The sequence below is a fragment of the Telopea speciosissima genome, chromosome 11 (genome assembly GCF_018873765.1).
Source record: "Telopea speciosissima isolate NSW1024214 ecotype Mountain lineage chromosome 11, Tspe_v1, whole genome shotgun sequence".
Classification (NCBI taxonomy): Eukaryota; Viridiplantae; Streptophyta; class Magnoliopsida; order Proteales; family Proteaceae; genus Telopea; species Telopea speciosissima.
Genome location: NC_057926.1, coordinates 11987035 through 12005123, shown reverse-complemented (window position 1 = coordinate 12005123; position 18089 = coordinate 11987035). Strand labels below are relative to the sequence as shown.

The window sequence follows — 18089 nt, the reverse complement described above, 5'->3', positions numbered from 1 at the left end:
TTTCGTGTCCGATTGTCGTTATTACTGGGGGGTGGCAAAATTCAGTGTCTACAGATCTCGCTTATTTCTTTCCCGAGCCTGGTTGTCTCTCTTTGGCTTGGTATTCATGCCTCCTTGACCACGCAAGTTGTTTCTCTAATCTTCCCCCTTGACGTACCATCTGAGGTGACCTCTCTGGATTATGTCTTCTATCTCCCTTTTCAGTTGTCGGCAGTCATCGGTATCGTGCCCGACATCCTTATAGAACTTACAGTATTTCTTCTGGTTCCTATGTTTGGGCTTCGTGAACATCGGTCTAGGCCATTGCAAGAGCCCTTGATCGTGAACTTCCATGAGGATATTGGTCCTGGAGGCAGTCAATGGGGTGTAATCAAGGCTGCGCTCTTAGTCTTGGTACCGGTCAGATCTTTGCCATTTCTCACCTTCCTTCTTCTCCTCCTTATCACACGTTCTCTTTTTCTCTGACCCTTTGCCATCGGCCGCCTTCCAGGCCTTCATGATGTTGAACATATTCGCATATTGGTAGCATCGGTTTAGAAGCTCGGTCATATTGTAAACTGGTTCCAGGGCCAAAGATCGGATTAGGTCGTGATTTATGACCCTGCTGTGCAGGGCATTGAAGGCCATACCGTCGTCTAGGTCTTTTATCTCCAGGGACTCTCCATTGAACGAGTAATGTAGTCCCATACGGACTCATTGGCTTGCTGCTTTACCGCCAACAGGTTCGCTGCCGTCTTCTTTTGCTTCACACTACTTTGGAAATGACTCACAAAGGCTCGAGCTAACTCTGTGAAACTTTTTATAGAGTTTGACTTGAGTTTATAAAACCACAGGGTGGCCGGTCCCTTCAAGGATGTGGGGAAGGATCGGCACCACACGACATCGGATCCCTCGTAGACTGTCATCATCGCATTGAAGTAGCTTATGTGGTCATTGGGGTCGATCTTTCCATCGTATGATTTGAAGTTGGGCGGTTTGAAACCTCAGGGAAGTTTCGCCCTCATTATCTCAGCTGAGAACGGGTAATATTCTTCAGGGTCGATCTCTTTCTCTAGGGTTTTCAATTTGTCATTGATTTCCTTGAGCTTACGGTCAAGCTCATCTCCCACTAGCTGATTCGCACTTGTATCTACAGCTTGGCCGTTTTGTTCGTTACGCCCGTTTCCTTGGTTCACTGACCTAGAGTTTTCTTCCCGTGACGTGTGTTGGTGGGATTGTCGGGTGCGACTTTGATCAGTGCGGCTATGTGCTTCTCGACGCATCGTGATGGATGGTTCTATGGTGCGTGCCAAGTTTTCACTAGTCCTGGTCAGTAGGTCTCCGGTCCGAACTATCCCCGGAGGGGGTACACTTCTTTGGGTTGGCTGGGATGACCCAACCTGACTTTGAGTTCTTTGGCCATCTTCGCCCTTGGGATGAACGCGTTCTGTCTCCCGAACTCGAGCCAGTAGACCTGGAGGCAGAGGTGGAAGGGTAGGGGCAAGCGCAGCAGCTGGCACGAGGTTGAGCGCTCTTCTGCCTGCACTTCTTTGAGAATGTCCCTAAAAAGGGCATTCTGTCGGAGCACCTGCTACTGCAGGTCATTGATTTGACTGACGGTGGCGGGTGCGTTTGGGTCCAGGTTTGCCGAGAGCTCCTCTAGAAGTGGCGGTGGTGGGGGGGAGGGATCCCTTATTGACATGAGTCTCTCCCTTGGTCGTGCTAGGCCCTGCCGCTGCAGTCGCGGTGGTTGGTAGTGCTCCTACTGCAGCGGGTATTGCTTGTCGTGTTGTCAACCGTACTCCATGTGCTCCACCACGAGCATTTTTCGCCGTTCGTCGAGTTGCTTGGTTCCCCTCCTGTTGGAGTACATCAAGATTAGTGGGGACGACTTCTCGATTACCAGCCATGAGAGCTTTCGTAGGTATGGAAGCGTCGTTTCCACATATAGCGCCAATCTGTTGCATCAAGAGCCGAGCGGGCCGACCTTCAAGACCTGCAAAAGGAAAGATTGGCGCTAAAGCGACCGAGCCGTGCCAGTCTCGGACACTCCAATGCTTAAATTAGCTCTCTTAGCAACTGATTATGATTCTGAAAAATGAATGAATGAAATGGAGGGGTATCAGCTCATATTTATAGTCGTAAGTAGGCTATGGAGTGTCTGAGTTAGGTAAGGACTCCTGCGTAGGAGTTTTGGGCGTGATGGGAGTCTTCCCGCGTAATCAGGGGGGTGGCGCCTTATCCGATATTTTGGATAAGTTCCCGTTAGTTACCCCTTATGGATAGGATTGTGGTGCGTGAATCAAGGGGTTGTTGCGCTTTTTTTGGGATGTATCGGAGCTGATTGTTGATTCTTATATGATTGGCTTTGATCGAGCCGTTCCCACCAAATTAGGTCACGCTCGATCATGTAAAACCCGGGGACCGTTGTGGCCTCACCAAGCCTTGTCCTTGTGTACTTACACGCATAACTTCTCGTCGTGTAAATGGAAACCGGTCCTAGGATTTGGCATGTCCTCTGACCCTGTAAGGTCGGTCCTTTCTCAACTTGCGAGCTCGGGCTTGGTCTATTGATCCTGGACTCATCAGATACCTTTTCTGTTGTGTAATACTTTCTCATACCTATCTCAAAGCCGCGCGATCAAAGGATTCCCCTTCTTCGTGGTTGAAGGAAAACTCGATCATTGTTTTTTTTTTCATTTTTTCTTTTACAGGAGATATCTGGCCTTTGGGCGACTAAATCACCAAGGGCTAGTGTACGATCCCGCAACACACAAATTGGGAGATACTGTGGCCCTCATGTTCACCAAGAAGTTTATTCTCATGTGGGTGGCCCAAAGGGGGGAGGTGGAGTCGAACTCATTGTTATTTGCTTCATTCAAGGACCTTCTAGCCCTCATGTTCACCAAGGACCTTCAGCTTCCTTAGGCCTCCTCGATCATTGTTATTTGCTTCAAAGATCAAGACAGATCCAGGAGTTAGGATCGGGCATGCTAAACCGAAACCCGGTCATAGTCTTCTAATATTCAACTTTAGTCAAGCTTTGCACTTGCATTTGCATTTGCATTTGCATTTGCATCTGTCCCAACACCCTGTCTCAACACCCGAGGGAACACGTAGAAAGGACACATTTGAAGGGCATGCATGGAAAAAGGGAGTGCTTAAACCACTAGGAAAAAAAAAGTAAATCATAATTAAATAAGAACAACTTCGTCAAAAATTAAAGAAAGAATGAGGGAATGGCGTTTTAGTACTTTCAAACGGGGAAAAAGACTAGACACCATTGTGTTTGGTCGGGTCTTCTCTGTACAGGTGAACAACGCAGAACCCAATGTTTTTACGCAATCAGAAGAGAAAAGTTGAGTAACGGATTCCAAACCCAAAATTTAGCTACAATCCATAAACCAAGCGGATTCCGAGCGGATTCCTGGATTTCCTCTGTTTAAGTCATTTTACCCCTCCTATTTTTACATTATTTTTCTCATTTTCTGTTTTCCCATCCTTGAAGACAAAGTGAGAGAAAGAAAGAGAGAGAGAGAACGGCCCAGCAAGAGAGAGGGCTAAAGGTAAGGCTAAGCTTTAGAGAGAGGAAAGAGAGGAAAGAGAGGAAAGAGAGAAAAGTAGAGACAGAAAGGGCTTGAAAATAAAGGAAACAAAAAAACCTCTGTTTTCGTTTCTCTGGAAAAACAGGTACACACGAAACAGAGAAAATATTTGTGTCTCTCTTTCTCAACCTTCGGTCCTTCTTATTCGTAGTTTTTGTTAGTTCGTTACCTGTAAAACCCTAGATTTTTTTTGTTGTTTTTGTTTTGGATCCCTTGTTACGTTTCTCTGTAACGCCTTAGCAGGGGCTGTTGTAGTTTCGTCGTCGTTGTTATTGTTCTGGTTTCTAGGGTTTCCCTTTTTTTAGGGTTTCAATGGTCTGAGCTTGCAGTGGAGCTCGAAGCTTCGAGGATCTGGGACGGGAAGAAATGGCGTCCTCGGAGAGAGAGCTCGAAGAACAGCTGAAGGAAGCTGGGAAGAGACTCGTTCATCCTCCTACTAATGTCAATGAACTCCTCTCTCTTCTTGACGTAAGCCCTATTTCCCTTCGTTGTGTTTGTATATATCTCTTCGTTGTGTTTGTATATATCTTTAATCTCTTTATCCTATTTCTTCCGTTGGTTGGATGATTTTGGGGGTGGGTGGCATGCAGTTGATTAAGTTTTATGCATGTCTCGTCAGTCTTCTCGGTTGTGTAGTACTCTTCTTATGATAAGTGTTTAAATTTAATTGATGCCTTTTCTCTTTTGGGTCTTTAAAATATGGTCGCCAAAGGTGTTATGGTTATCTTTGTTACTCTTTATGTTTAGCCTCTCTGTCTTTTTTACATGCTATCTGTTTGTGGCATTCTGAGCCGAGTTTAAGCGAAAAAATGATCACTTTTGAGTTGTCTCTGTCTTTGGGTATTATTCTGTTTAAATCAATCAAGTCATTTATTGGAGAGCTGTGCATTGATATGGCATATTAACGCATTGGTTGTTTAGTCCTGAGGATTGACTTTGATTTTGTTCTCATAGTAGACATATGATCTTAACTTGACATCCAAGAGTATTCAGTTTTGGAATCAGTAACTGTAGTCTAAAGCAGCTCTCTATCCTGAATTGGTATAATAATTTGTGGGACTTCTCTTGGCATAATTTGAAATCTTCTTGTGTGGGTAGCCACTTTTTTGTTGAATCTTGATTAGGTATTGGAATTTGGAACAACACTCGAGATGTCAGGGAAGAACAAGAAGAGTGACTGATCTGAAAGGTCATTTGAACCAAACAATATGCACACTCGTAAAGTTGAGAAGTGTTGTGTGCCTTAAACTCCATCCTGGATGATTAGTCCTTTCAAAAAACGAATTAGGTTTTTAATCATAGTTTTCTTGATTTCTAGTGTTGAATGGGGTAGTTCTTGCACTTGTTTTCAAGTGTATAGATTCCTGCATACTGCTATTGGAGATAAAACTCGAAAACCCCGATGCTTCCACTAGATAATACTCTTCATTAGTCTTGACATTATTTAAAGTTGAATGACCCGATGCTATTGGTCAACTTTGGATGCCAACGTATTGATCTATCTCTTGAGTATTTTGACATTCTACCACATTGTCCCTGCTGGTTCAATCCCAATCCTATGTAGCTCTTAATGTAGGACAGGATCAAAGGTTTCAATCAGTCCCAAAGCAGGATCTGTAATCAGGGAATAGGTCAAGGAATTGTACTGTAGTAAGGTTGATGGTTAAGGTAAGGGGTCAGGTTAGGGAAGGAGCAGTTTAATAACAGCTTAGGAGAATGGAACAAAATAAGAGTATGTAATAAGGGTCTGAAATAGGGTAGGGTTTAATGGCAGAGGGGCAGTATGTAAACAGCAGGTTAGGATGGCCTTACTGATTTCACTAAACAGGCCTAAACTTGCAGAATCGATGCAGGGACAAAGTGGAATGGTAGAAGAGAAACAACAGCAGATCCACGGGTCAGAATGCCCTTTGGATGAGTGTCTCTTTAGGTTGGCACAAAACTCGATGGAAAGATGTAGGTAGTCTGGTTGCTAGATAGGACAGGAAGAGGTGGGGATGGAATTAGAAGGTTAACTCCAAATTAGAAATTAACCGTGGAATAGCAGAATAGGCAGTAGCAGAGTGGCTCAGTTGAAGGAATGAGACTTCTGATGGATTGAGAACTTAAATGGGATGAAGAACAACAATTGAAAGCAACCTCCTAGGCTTCCCACCACAAGGAGTCAGCAGGATCAAACACCAGCTCCTTCCTCCATGGATCAAACACCAAGGAAAACTTCAACAGAAGCAATCATGCATAACAGTAGTAGAGGATAAAATCATGGCCTATTATGGCCTATTTGGGTTTCTTCTATAGATTGCGATAAAAGAATAATAGCTAGGAATCAAAATTCGAAATTCCCAAATTAGAACTTCCAAACTTGACCCTTTACTTGAGTTACAAGACGCAATCAGTCTAAGCTGATGTGAACTGACCTATTGACGCAAAATCATCATCAAACTGGGCTTCTTTGCTTAGGAATAAGTCTAGGGTTGGGTTAGATATATGTTGGGCCTTTGATCCTATGGGTTTTCAATGTATTAGGCCACTTTTATGGGCCTAAACCATGAGTAATAAGGATACATACGGGATTAGTTAGTAGATTTCTTTTTATTTAATTAGTGGTCATGTGATCACTTAAGTGATCATGTGATTTGGTAAGTGGTCATCTGACAGCTTAATTGTTTTTTTTTTAATCCGAATATTACCTGGGACCCTGGCTGGCGCGTAGAATTTTATTGAAAATGAAATTAGATAAAAGGTAGAAAGGGGGGGACATTACCTGCCTTTCCCCAGCCCAACAAACAAGGAGGGCACTCTCTCACTCTCACAAGAGATACCAAAAATACTCAGACCAAACAAACATACATAAAAAAAATTATTACATTCTTAAAATTGGGAGGCCAGCCTTGTCTTCACGAAGAATTCTGATTAGATCTTGGGGGGATTTCTTGTCCAACTTGAAAAAATGAGCTAGCAAAAAGGTTACCAGCTAAGTTAGCCAAGAAGTCAGCAACCCTTTTGCTTTCTTGATAAGAGAAGTAAAGATTGATCCCAAGAGAGTCGGCCAAAGTTAGGACATCTTGAAACAAGAACCAACAACTCCAAAGGTTGCAGGATCTTTGTTTAACAAAATTAACAGTAGAAGCTGAATCGTTGCTAACACGACAGCCTCTGAACTCCATGTCTGCACACAACCGAAGACCATCAAGGAGAGCCCTCATTTCAGCCACCGTATTTGAGTAAACACTATAATAGTTCAAAAAGCTACAACCAACTTGCCTTGAGGATCTCTGATAGTAACCCCTCCCCCACTGAAGCCTGAGTTCCCTTCACTGGCTTCATGTGCATTTAGTTTCACCATGTTGAAAGGGGGGCACCAGAAAAATGGTAAAGGGGGATTTTGCTTGATAATGGGTGAATTCATCTTCAGAACCTGCAAGATAATATCATCCTTCATAGTTAAAGAATTCTTAAAAGAAGAGGGATAAGGAATTTCCCTGACCCAAGATTTAAGTTTTTCAATAATGGTCGAAGCCGCTCGTACCCTTTCTCCATGTCTTCTATTGTTCCTCTCCTTCCAAAGTTCCCACATATTGAAGGAAGGCATTAAACCTGTAATATACGCGCACACCATGGTTTCCTGCTTTGGAATTCCTAAATAAAATTCTGCTTCTGATTTCCTGACTAGGGACGGTTTCAACGTTTGTAATCTGCTGAAAAATTCCCATACTTTTGAAGCTTTTCCTCCCATCAAAAGAGCATGGTTTGAGGTTCCCGCCAAGGTACCCTACAACTGCATTTGGAAACCATGGGAATTCCTAACTTCGTCAAAACCTTATCAGTAGGAATTTTTCTGTTCATGATTTGCCAAGAAAAAACCCCTATTTTTGTAGGCAAGGAAATATTCCAAAACCATTTTGATTAGGGGGTAGGGGAAGACCTATATCGAGTTTCTTGCCAAGCCGATTTGAAAGTGAATTTGCTGTCCGAGGTTGGAGTCTACACATCATTCTGTCATCTCTTTGTGAAAGTGTAATATTGTTACTGATAATGCTCTCTTGAACATCCTCATTATCAATAAGGGTTAAAAAAGAGGGATCCCAAGAACCATCTGTGTGAAACTTCTTTGAGCAGAGAATATGGATTAATATGCATAATACCATCCACAATGTCTATTAGAGGGTCTACCCAGCCAATCATCTAGCTAAAATAAGATTTCACCTTTACCAAGTAGCCATCTGGATTTAGCTAGGATAACTTCTTTGGGATCCAAAACTTTCTTCCAAGTTTTCAAACCAATTCTCCTACCCATTAGAAAAAATAATGTGCTCATCCTTTAAGAATTTGGCTTTAAGAAACTTGCCCATAAAGACTTTTCAGAGAGCATGTGCCATAACCCCTTTAGCCTCATAGCTAAGTTAATGTCTCCTAGAGAGCGGATGCCTAGACCGCCTTCACCAACTAGTCTGCACACTTTTTCAAAGCACACCCAATGATGCTTGATCCCATAATCAGAAGAGCCCTATAAAAAATTGGAACAAATGGTGTAAAATCTCCTCATAACAGTTTTAGGGACATCCAAACTAGAAAGCACGTATATAGACATTGAGGCAAGAACATGTTTAAGCAAGATCAGTCTTCCACTCGAAGTAAGCAATCTACCCTTTCAATCTGCCACCTTTGATCTAAGGTTAGCTAACATATCATCCAAAAAGTTGATTTTCAATCTACCAGTATAAATAAGCGTTCCCAAATAGGTGATTGGTAAGGATTTTTTTGCAAACCCTGTATCCTCACCGATCATCCTCACCCTGGCAAAAGAGGGCACTACAAACAAAACTTTATGCTTGTTTACCAATTGACCAGAATGAAATTCATACCTGTTTATAAAGCCCATTAATTGCTTGAGGGAGGATTTGACACCCTTAAAGAAAATGATGGTGTCATCAGCGAAGTGACTATGGGAAACACCAGGACATCCTCATGGGAGGTGGAAATATGACGCATGCCCCTCCGCAAAGAGATTATGAAGACCTCTATTCAACACTTCCTCAGCCAAAATAAATAAAGAAAAAGATAGCGGGTCTCCTTGTCGAAGCCCTCTAGTTGACATGAAGTACCCCTTCGGACCCGAGTCCAACACCACCAAAAACCAGCAATTTTCCAGTGTTTTATTTACCAAGCTGATCCAAGAGCTAAAACCGATTTGGTTAAGGACATCTTGCAAGAAATTCCATTCGATTTGGTCATAGGCCTTAGCCGTGTCCAGTTTTGTAATTACATTCCCTCTTCTGGTTTTCCTGTTTAAATCTTGCACCACTTCCTAAACAAGGGTGATGTTTTCTTGATTGCATCTACCTTGCACAAAGGCTCCTTGTTCCTCCGCTATCAAATTAGGAAGAATCACTGCCAATCTTGACGACATGATCTTAGCTATGATTTTATAGGAGAAGTTGCATAAGCTAATAGGTTTGAAATCTGACATGAATTCTGGACTTTACTTTTTTGGTATGAGGATCAGGTGAGCGGAAGCAAAGATCTAGGAGGGACCCTCCTGAAAAAAATCAACCATAGCAGCATTGACATCTTGTTTCACTATATCCCAGCAAGCTATGAAAAAATAACCTGAGAAACCATCTGGACTAGGCACACTTTCCTTAGAAAGAGAAAATAGCCCTCTCAACCTCTTCCAAAGATGGTAGAGAAGTCAGGCAAGTATTGTCAACCTCACTAACTATGGAAGGGATGACGTTTAGCAAGTTAGTGTCTTCAACACAGGGTTGAGTAGGGAAAATATCTGAGAAAACTTCACGGACTCTTCATTCACTCCATCACTTCCTTCTACCCAAACACCATCACTATTTTTAATTTTGTCCACCGAGCACCTCTTCTTTCTCACATTGGCTAAGACATGAAAATTTTTTGTATCTCTCTTCCCTTCTTGGGAATGTAGGTGCTTGAGCGCTTCATGGTCGATGTAGACGATAAATTCCTTACCAATAAGGTAGTGTCACCAGTGACGTAACACTTGGACGACTGTTTACAACTCAAGGTCATATGTTGAATAGCGCTTCTTGGCATCATTGAGCTTTTCGCTATAAAAAGCGATTGGGTGCCCTCCTTGCATTAATACACTTCCTAAGCCAACATGTGATGCATCTGTAGCAACTTCTGACACTCGGTCAAAATCAGATAGGCATAACACGGGTGCTTCTATCATCTTCTTCAGTTCTTCTTGATAAGGTGGAAAGCCTTGGTTGCCACTGCTGTCCATTCAAATCTGCCCTTGCTTGACTTCTGACATTCGGTAATGGGTGCCATGACCACACTAAAATTCCAAATGAATCTTCTATAGAATAAGGCCAAACCATGGAAACTTTGTACTTCAATGAATGTCTTTGGTATAGGCCAATTAGTGATGCTTTTAACTTTCTCCGGGTCAGCTTCAACTCCTATGGCTGAAACAATAAAGCCAAGGAATCTAACTTTGGGCAGCATAAAGGAACATTTCTTGAGGTTTATGTACAACTTCTCTTGTCGAAGAACGCTCAAGACTTGTTTAAGGTAGTCAATTTGGGCATCTTTATTCTTGCTGTAAATCAAAATATCGTCAAAATAAACGATAAAAAACCGACCAATAAAAGGACGAAGTACATGAGTCATAACTCGCATGAAAGTGCTAGGTGCATTCGTCAGACCAGAAGGCATGGTTTTCCACTCTCGGTCTTCCATTTGTCTTCGGGATGGATACGAATCTGATGATAACTGTTCCTAAGGTCCATAATGTAGTTCTAGATTGAAATAGTCAGCCTAGAAGACAAAACCTGGATCTGTTCTTCAAAGGGTAACTTGGTTAGGGTTAAACTAATGGAAACAGCTAAATTTAGGGTTTGAGGTTAGGGTTAAGGTTAAGGTCATATGATATATGGGAGTGTTCCAGTGAAGGTTACGTTAAAAAAACAAACCAGAGACTGCTGTACAGAATCGGCAGCAAGGTTGAGAAGGGAATGGTTGAATTAGGGTTAGGTTTTGGAAAGGGGGGAATGCTGGTTGAAGGATTTTGGCTGGTCAGAATTGAACCAAAACTGGATCGAGTTCTCTATGAGGGCTGAGGAGTTCCCGGTCAAGATTTGAGACAATTACTACGGTTGGAATGGTCTAGGACGAATTGAGCACTTGGAAATTAAGAAGAAGGGTGACCTAGGGTTTGAGGGAATTCAGACTTGTTTAATGATGAACAGACTTGAAATCAGATTTGTTGCTGTAGAGAATTCTTAAAAAACAGAACTTGAATATAGAACAGTGAATGAAGAAGATAAAAGTAACTGCAAACCACAGGCTTTCCACTGCAAGGTGTCAATCGGATCAAACACCGATACTGTCAGCCTTGATCAAACACAAGACAATTCTCCTGGGAGCAGACAAGTTGCAGTAGCAGCAGCAGCTTCTTTGAAGAGTATTTTTCAAATTGAGTGGTAAAGAGGAGCCCCACGATTTTATTTATTTATAAGGGCTAAAAGGCCAGCATCCTATTCAGCTTAGGAGTAGAAGACCCCTAGCCGACTTAAATTACATCAACACCACCTATCTCAAAACCGTGGAGAGATGGGGGAACTAGTAAGTTGTCACATACTCACATGACAACTTAAATAGTCACATGACCTACTAAAACAATTAAACTAAAAACTATTAATTTCACTTAAATTGAATCACTGGTTCAACCAGCTTTGGACCGGTTCAGTTTATTACATCAAAATAAAACTAAGTATATAAAGCTACTAACTACTAACAACTACTTGGACTGCTTGGACTTCTTCTTTCAAATATAAGTCTTCAGATATGCATCAGTCCAATTAGAAAAGACCTTTGATCCGGATTCCGGACAGCATGTCTAACATATTATCAAGCCATGGAATAGGGAACCAGTACTTGACCGTTATTTTATTTATTGCCCTGCTGTCCACACACATTGCCACGAACCGTCCTTTGGAGTAAGCAAGTCTGGTATAACACATGGACTTCAACTCTCCACAATAAAACCCTATCGAAGAAGCTCATCAACTTGCCGTTTGAGCTCACCATTCTCCATAGGACTGAGACTGTAGGATGGAAGGTTTGGTAACACTGAACTGAGTACCAAATCGATAGCATGCTGAATATCCCTCATAGGAGGCAGGTCACCAGGAACCAAGTCAGAAAAATCAGAAAGTAATTCTCTAATGGGCGTGGAAAATGTTGCCTCAGATGGAGGAGTGACCTTCGTAGTGACAAGAGCCAACACCAACCCTGTGTCATGACTTGTATGGACAAATTCCTTGTGAGTAATAGCTAACTACTCCTTTTGTGGTACATCTAACACCTTTTTCTCATCATCGGTGCTCTTTTGGTTGGTTCTTAAAGATCTCCGTTGGCACAACTTAGTTAGTATGTTGACCGGATGAAAGACGGTGTGAAGTCCCTTGAACTTGAAGACACTGATTTTTCTTTCCTCCGACTATGACATCATTATCATTCATTCACGGTCTACCAAATAAAACATTAGTGAGACGAATACGGATTACATCGCACCGTACCTCTTCCTCATACCTATGAAGTTTCAGCGGTACGGAACAATGCTGATTTACCTCTAAGGTATTGCTGTTCAGCAAGGATACCTTATATGGTTGAGGATGCTTCTCCACCTTCAAGTTTGCCTTCACAAAAGTGTCCGAAGTATCGTTGATGCAGCTGCCTCTGTCAACTATCACCAAAGCAGTGTTATCTCCGAATTTCATGCGGCTGTAGAAAATACAACTTCTTCTTTCTAGCGCTTTTCTTTCAAAAACAGCCTTGTGTTTTCACTTCTTCTTTCTTTGCTTTAAAAGCACCTACCCCATAGAAATATTGGTTTCAGCCACCAAGATACGGTTGATTACATGACTGCCATAAGTACCATCATCGTTGGCATCATCCTCATCATATTCAGCCCCACCATAATCATCATCGTTGAGTAGGTATAGAAATAGATCAGGATCTTCATCATCTGGTGCATTTCAACTTCAGCGACAACATTAATTCTTTGGCGATGTGGACAATGCTTAACATAATGTCCAATCATGACAATGTAAACATTGTGCCTTAGTGCCACTAGTCATAGCAGCCTTGCCCTTGTCTTGTCGGGTAGGTGTCGTGGGTTGATTAGGGGCTGTTGTAGCAGGTTTAGGTGCTGGAAAATATCTCATATTCTCCCTAGCTTGGTAACCAAACCTCTTGTTATTGGAAGCCAAAGCCAATAACTCCTCAGCATGTAGGGTTTTCTCAAAACAGTCTCTAACATTCACCACATTTGCAACGCCAGTGGCCCTATTGATTGCAGGCCGTAGACCTAATCTGAATCGTGACAAGACTTGAATATCGTTTCCCTAATCCACATTTGAGATGAGAGAGAATCAAACTGCTCCACATACTCTGCAACTGATAAATTCCCTTGACAAAGAGAATTTAATTTATCTTGTAGTTGTGCTCTATAATTGGGTGGCAAGTACTTGTCTTTCAATTCATCCTTCATCTCCTCCCATGTAACAGGCACTCTACCACGATCTTTTTACTTATTCTCGTGTGTTTTCCACCTCTCTCGTGCAACTCCAACTAGTTTTTTGTGCGTTAGCTTCTTCTTTTGCGCCAACAACAATTCATACCAATCAAAATAGTCATCTAATGCTGCCAACCAGTCATAGAATACTTGGGGATCATGCACCGAATACTCCTTGAGTACAAGCTTGACTTTTTGAGAATCACCTGTGTGTCGATTGAGCGCAGGCTGATCACCAGTGAAATAACTCCTTAGATGCTCTTCAAAGGTCGGCTACACTGCTGGAACCCTCTGTGGGCCCCTTCCTATACCTCTCCGGTTAGGAAAATTGGCTGCAGAGTGAGCCGGATGGGCCTCCTCTTCAAGTGGAAGGTGTGAGTCATGAGTAGGGACAGCAATTCGAGCCACCATTGCTGACAACCTCTCCTCAATGCTCCTCTGATTCTCTGTAATCTGGTTGCTCAGTTTAAACATCTCCAGCATAGCTACCATGGGATCAGGTGGACCAGAAGGTCCAGAAGTCTTGTTCCCTATCATAGGCTCTGTTGCCAATTAATGTAGGACAGGATTGAAGGTTTCAATCAGTCCCAATACAGGATCTGAAATCAGGGTATAGGTCAAGGAATGATACTGTAGTTAGGTGGATGGACAGGTTGATGGTTAAGGGAAGGGATCAGGTTAGGGAAGGAGCAGTGTAATAACAGCTTGGGAGAATAGAACAGAATAAGAGTATGTAAGGTAGGGATTAATGGCAGAGGGCAGTATGTAAACAGCAGGGTAGGATGGCCTTACTGATTTCACTAAACAGGCCCAAACCTGCAGAATTAATGCAGGGACAGGTTGGAATGGTAGAAGAGAAACAACAGCAGGTCCATTGGTCAGAATGGCCTGCCCTATGGATCAAGTGTCTCTTTTGGTGGGCACAAAACTCGATGGAAAGATGAAAGTGGTCTGGTGGCTTGATAGGGCAAGAAGAGAGGGGTGATGGAATAGAAGGTTAACTCCAAATTACAAACTAACCATGGAATAGCAGAATTGATGTAGATAAGTCACTTGGGGCTTTATTTTAGTGGAAATAAGCTTTGGGTTGGGTCATATATGTATTGGGACTTCGATCCCATGGGTTTATTTTGTAATTGGCCAATTTAATGGGCCTAAAATATGGGTAGAAAATAGGAAAACGGAATTTACTTAGTTTATTTAGAGTCCTCTTTTGAGTTTATTTTCTTTGTTATTTCACTTTCTTAGTCAATTTAGGTTACCTTATTAGTTAAGGATAAGGTTAGGCCTTTACTTTTTAGTGTCGAAGTCTATTTTTGAGTTTTCTATATAAGTTTGTAAAGGAGGCAAGCATGGTACACGAATTTGATTAATGAAATATTGGCTTTAGCCTTTGTAAAAAATCCTGAGATAGGTTGGGTGAGATGCCCAGGCTGAGATAGCCATTCCCTTCCCTAACCCCATTCCATCGATCTCCATTCAAGTTCCATTCAAGCTCCAGTTCTGCCCTAGCTGATCTCTTGAAGAAACATATTCAGTTGCTGGAAATTATCTGCAAGGTTCAAGATTTTAACAAGAAAGTCTGAAATTGAAATTCTGCAAATATTCTTCTTCCCTTCTAGAAGGTCACATGCAAGGTGATATTCACGAGAATTTTTCCCAGCCAAATCTAACCGTTAGGACCTACTGAAATTTTGGTTGAATCTTCCTCAAACCCTAAGAGAGACTTTATCCAAATTTCATTACCATCCACCCAGCCGATTGTCTGAAATTACCTTTTTACCCCTCAATCCTATTTCTACTAGGAGTCTTCAATAACTTCAGATTTAGTCATCTGATTTAACTATTACTTTCAGCATCTCTTCCCTCCCATATAATCCACATTCTCCTAACTTAACCCAAACATCTAACCCTAGGTCCCATCAAACCCTAACCTTATTTTTACAATTTTCACATATTTGACCTAGCCAAATTACCCATTCAAGAGCAGATCCTGGTTATTGGCTTCTAGTTGGTCTTCTACCATTTTAGAACCAAGGTTTAAAGTATCGGGTATCGTATCGGTTGGGCGATTTTAAGAGACATCGTATCATATTGGAAATACGTATCAATCGGTGCAGAAATGCTTGAAAATGATCAAAATACACATGGAAATACACTTTTGGACACAAAAAACATTATAAACAAGCAATATATGTCATATATCATGCATATACACCAAGAATTGTGAATAATGTATAACCAGATAAGTGCGACACTTCGAAATTGTTAGAAACGATGAGATTTCTACATTCAAGATGATAGATCTGTACATAATGTACTACATATATTATACACAAGCATAGGTTATAATTTTTGGAAGAAATAAAAAAAAATCATTTATGGAAGCCATTTTCGTTTTTGGGTTAAAAATGGTAGATTTGAGTTCAAATCTTTGCAAACGTATACAATGCGTGCATCTAATAGTTAGTTGAACCTATTCTCCTTGAATTATAGCAAAAAAAAGAACTAAAATGCAAGATTTGAAGCAAAAGATCAAGTTTTTTGAAAAAAACCTATCTTTCCTTTCAAGAACTCCTTCAATCTTCGATTTTTTGTTGTTGGATGCTGCAAATGATTTAGTTCCACCACGATCTGAATCGTTTTTCACTATGGAATGGAAGCCCTCAAGAGATTTGGGCAAAAAATGGGCTTAAAATCCAAATTTTCTGGGTTTTCTCCTTAGCTGGAACAGGGTTTTTCTGCTGCAAGTGCTCTCTGGTTCGTGTTCTATGAAAAATGTGATTCAAGTGAATGTGTATCGATACGTATCTGTATGTATCGACCAATACGTATCGATATATATCAAGACATTTAAAAACCCAAAAAGGGTAATATTTAGTACATATTGAGTGTATTGATACATATCGATCGTATCGTATCATATCGTATCGACATGTATCCGACGATACCTTAGTAAGCTTGGGAACAACAATTGAACGGGAACGGATACGTTTGGCAATTAAACAGACTAGACGACAATAATACTTTTAAAAAATCTGGCGTAATAAAACGCATACGAGAATAATACGATACGTGTTTAATATGGCCACTCTATAAGCAAAAATACGAGAATATATTCACTATGTAATAGACATGCACCACGTAATAAACAGAATAATAGCATATAGACAATGATTTTATCAAAAAGAAACCTCACAACTAAAATAAACACAATATAATATTCCCTATTACATCTCACATAAGATTATCATTTAACAAATCAAAATATCAATAAAAGTATCTCATCAGGCATAAAAAAAAAAAAGACATTGTGTTTTAGAACTCATCTCTAAGATGAACTAACATCAACAATGGAAGTTCATGTACCTTAGTAGCAGGTTAAAAATTTATAGTCATATGTAGAGTTCAGATGACCTACTGCCAAACTTGTGCTTAATGGTCTACTATTTCACATGGCATTAGAATTATATTCAATGATTAATTGCATCAAATAGCAGTTTTGTCAACTAATGTTACTCGAATCATATTTGTTTATGGAAATTTTGTTCCTTGAATTAAACCTCACAAAGATGAAACAGAAAAAAAACCAAACAGCGAAAAAGAAAAGAGACGTATTGGTCAGTATCGTATCGACTCGATACAAACAAAACATTTAAAAAAAAAAAGAGATGTATCGGTTAGTATCGTATCGATACTGACCGATACCTATACGTATCGGACGATATGATAAGGACCGATACTTTAATCCTTGTCTAGAACTACATTAAGAAAATAGGCAGTATCAGAGTGGCTCGGTTGAAGGAATGGGGCTTCTGATGGCTTGAGAACTTAAATGGGATGAAGAACAGCAATTGAAGGCAACCTCCTGGGCTTCCCACCATAGGAGTCAGCAGGATCAAACACCAGCTCCTTCCTCCATGGATCAAACACCAAGGAAAACTTCAACAGAAGGAATCATGCATAACAGCTGTAGTTGAGGATAAAATCATGGCTTGTTATGGCCTCTTTGGGTTGCTTTTATAGATTGCAATAAACGAAAAATACCAACGAATCAAAATTGGAAAGTCCCAAAATTAGAAACTTCCAAACTTGACCCTTTACTTGAGTTACAAGACACAATCAGTCAAAGCTGATGTGAACCGACCTATCAACAACTTAAATAAAAGATTAATTACGTGTACCTCCCTTGGAACTAGCCCATAACACCAGGAGACGCCACGATTTGAAAAAAAAATTACAACTGCACCCATCTTTACTTACGGTGTTAAGTTAAAACTTAAAAAAAGTAAAAGACCCTTTTAACCCTGTTATATCCCTCTATATAACCCATCCCATATGTTGAAGACCTGCAACTCCTCTTTCTTCTCCCAAAGAGTGCATTCAACCCAAAAGTTACTGTAGCTCTGTATCAATGAAGAATCATGTTCTTTTATGGTTTTCTCAAGTTGCATTCTGCGATGGAGCCCAAAACAGAAGAATGGTTGGAATGGTTGCCCTGTTTGGGTGAAACAGTTATTGAGCTGATCCCATCTGTGCATGGTGAGGCAACCTTTGGAGAATCCAAACAATCCATTTGTATCATTCTTGATGTGGGGGAGGGGGCAGTTTTTAATAGTGTTTCCCACCTTGTACAAGATCTGATCTTGCATTGATCCTCCGACTTGGTTCCTCAACGGATTGAAAGCTGAAATTTTAATGTCAATCACAATTGATCAATAAACTAAAACTCCCTTGGATTTTAATATTCTAATTATTAAGAAGCGTAATTACTATACCATTATCTTTTGTAAAATCAATTTTCTTTTCTTTTCACTAAAGTGAAAACTATGAACACAATTAAGATGGTAATATAAATAATAAACACTCAAAATTCTTTAAAATCAAAAGCCCTTGCATGAAGATTTAACTTTATTTTCCAATTAAATAGAAGCCATGATGGTATTTGC

At 40.8% G+C, this 18089-nt stretch overlaps 1 protein-coding gene across 5 annotated transcripts in view; it reads left to right on the top strand.

Annotated features, from left to right (window-relative positions):
* Positions 1 to 3529: 3529 nt before the first annotated feature.
* Positions 3530 to 18089, top strand: part of LOC122645748 (nucleolar and coiled-body phosphoprotein 1) — a 50120-nt gene continuing 35560 nt past the window's right edge. For 4 of the 5 annotated variants that reach the window (XR_006330515.1, XM_043839099.1, XM_043839096.1 and 1 more), the window contains exon 1: positions 3676 to 4052. Coding sequence is in view for 4 of the 5 variants with exons in the window: in XM_043839099.1 (XP_043695034.1) it covers positions 3951 to 4052 (102 nt within the window). In the remaining variant the exon portion in view is untranslated. The other variant, XM_043839097.1, reaches the window with a different exon arrangement.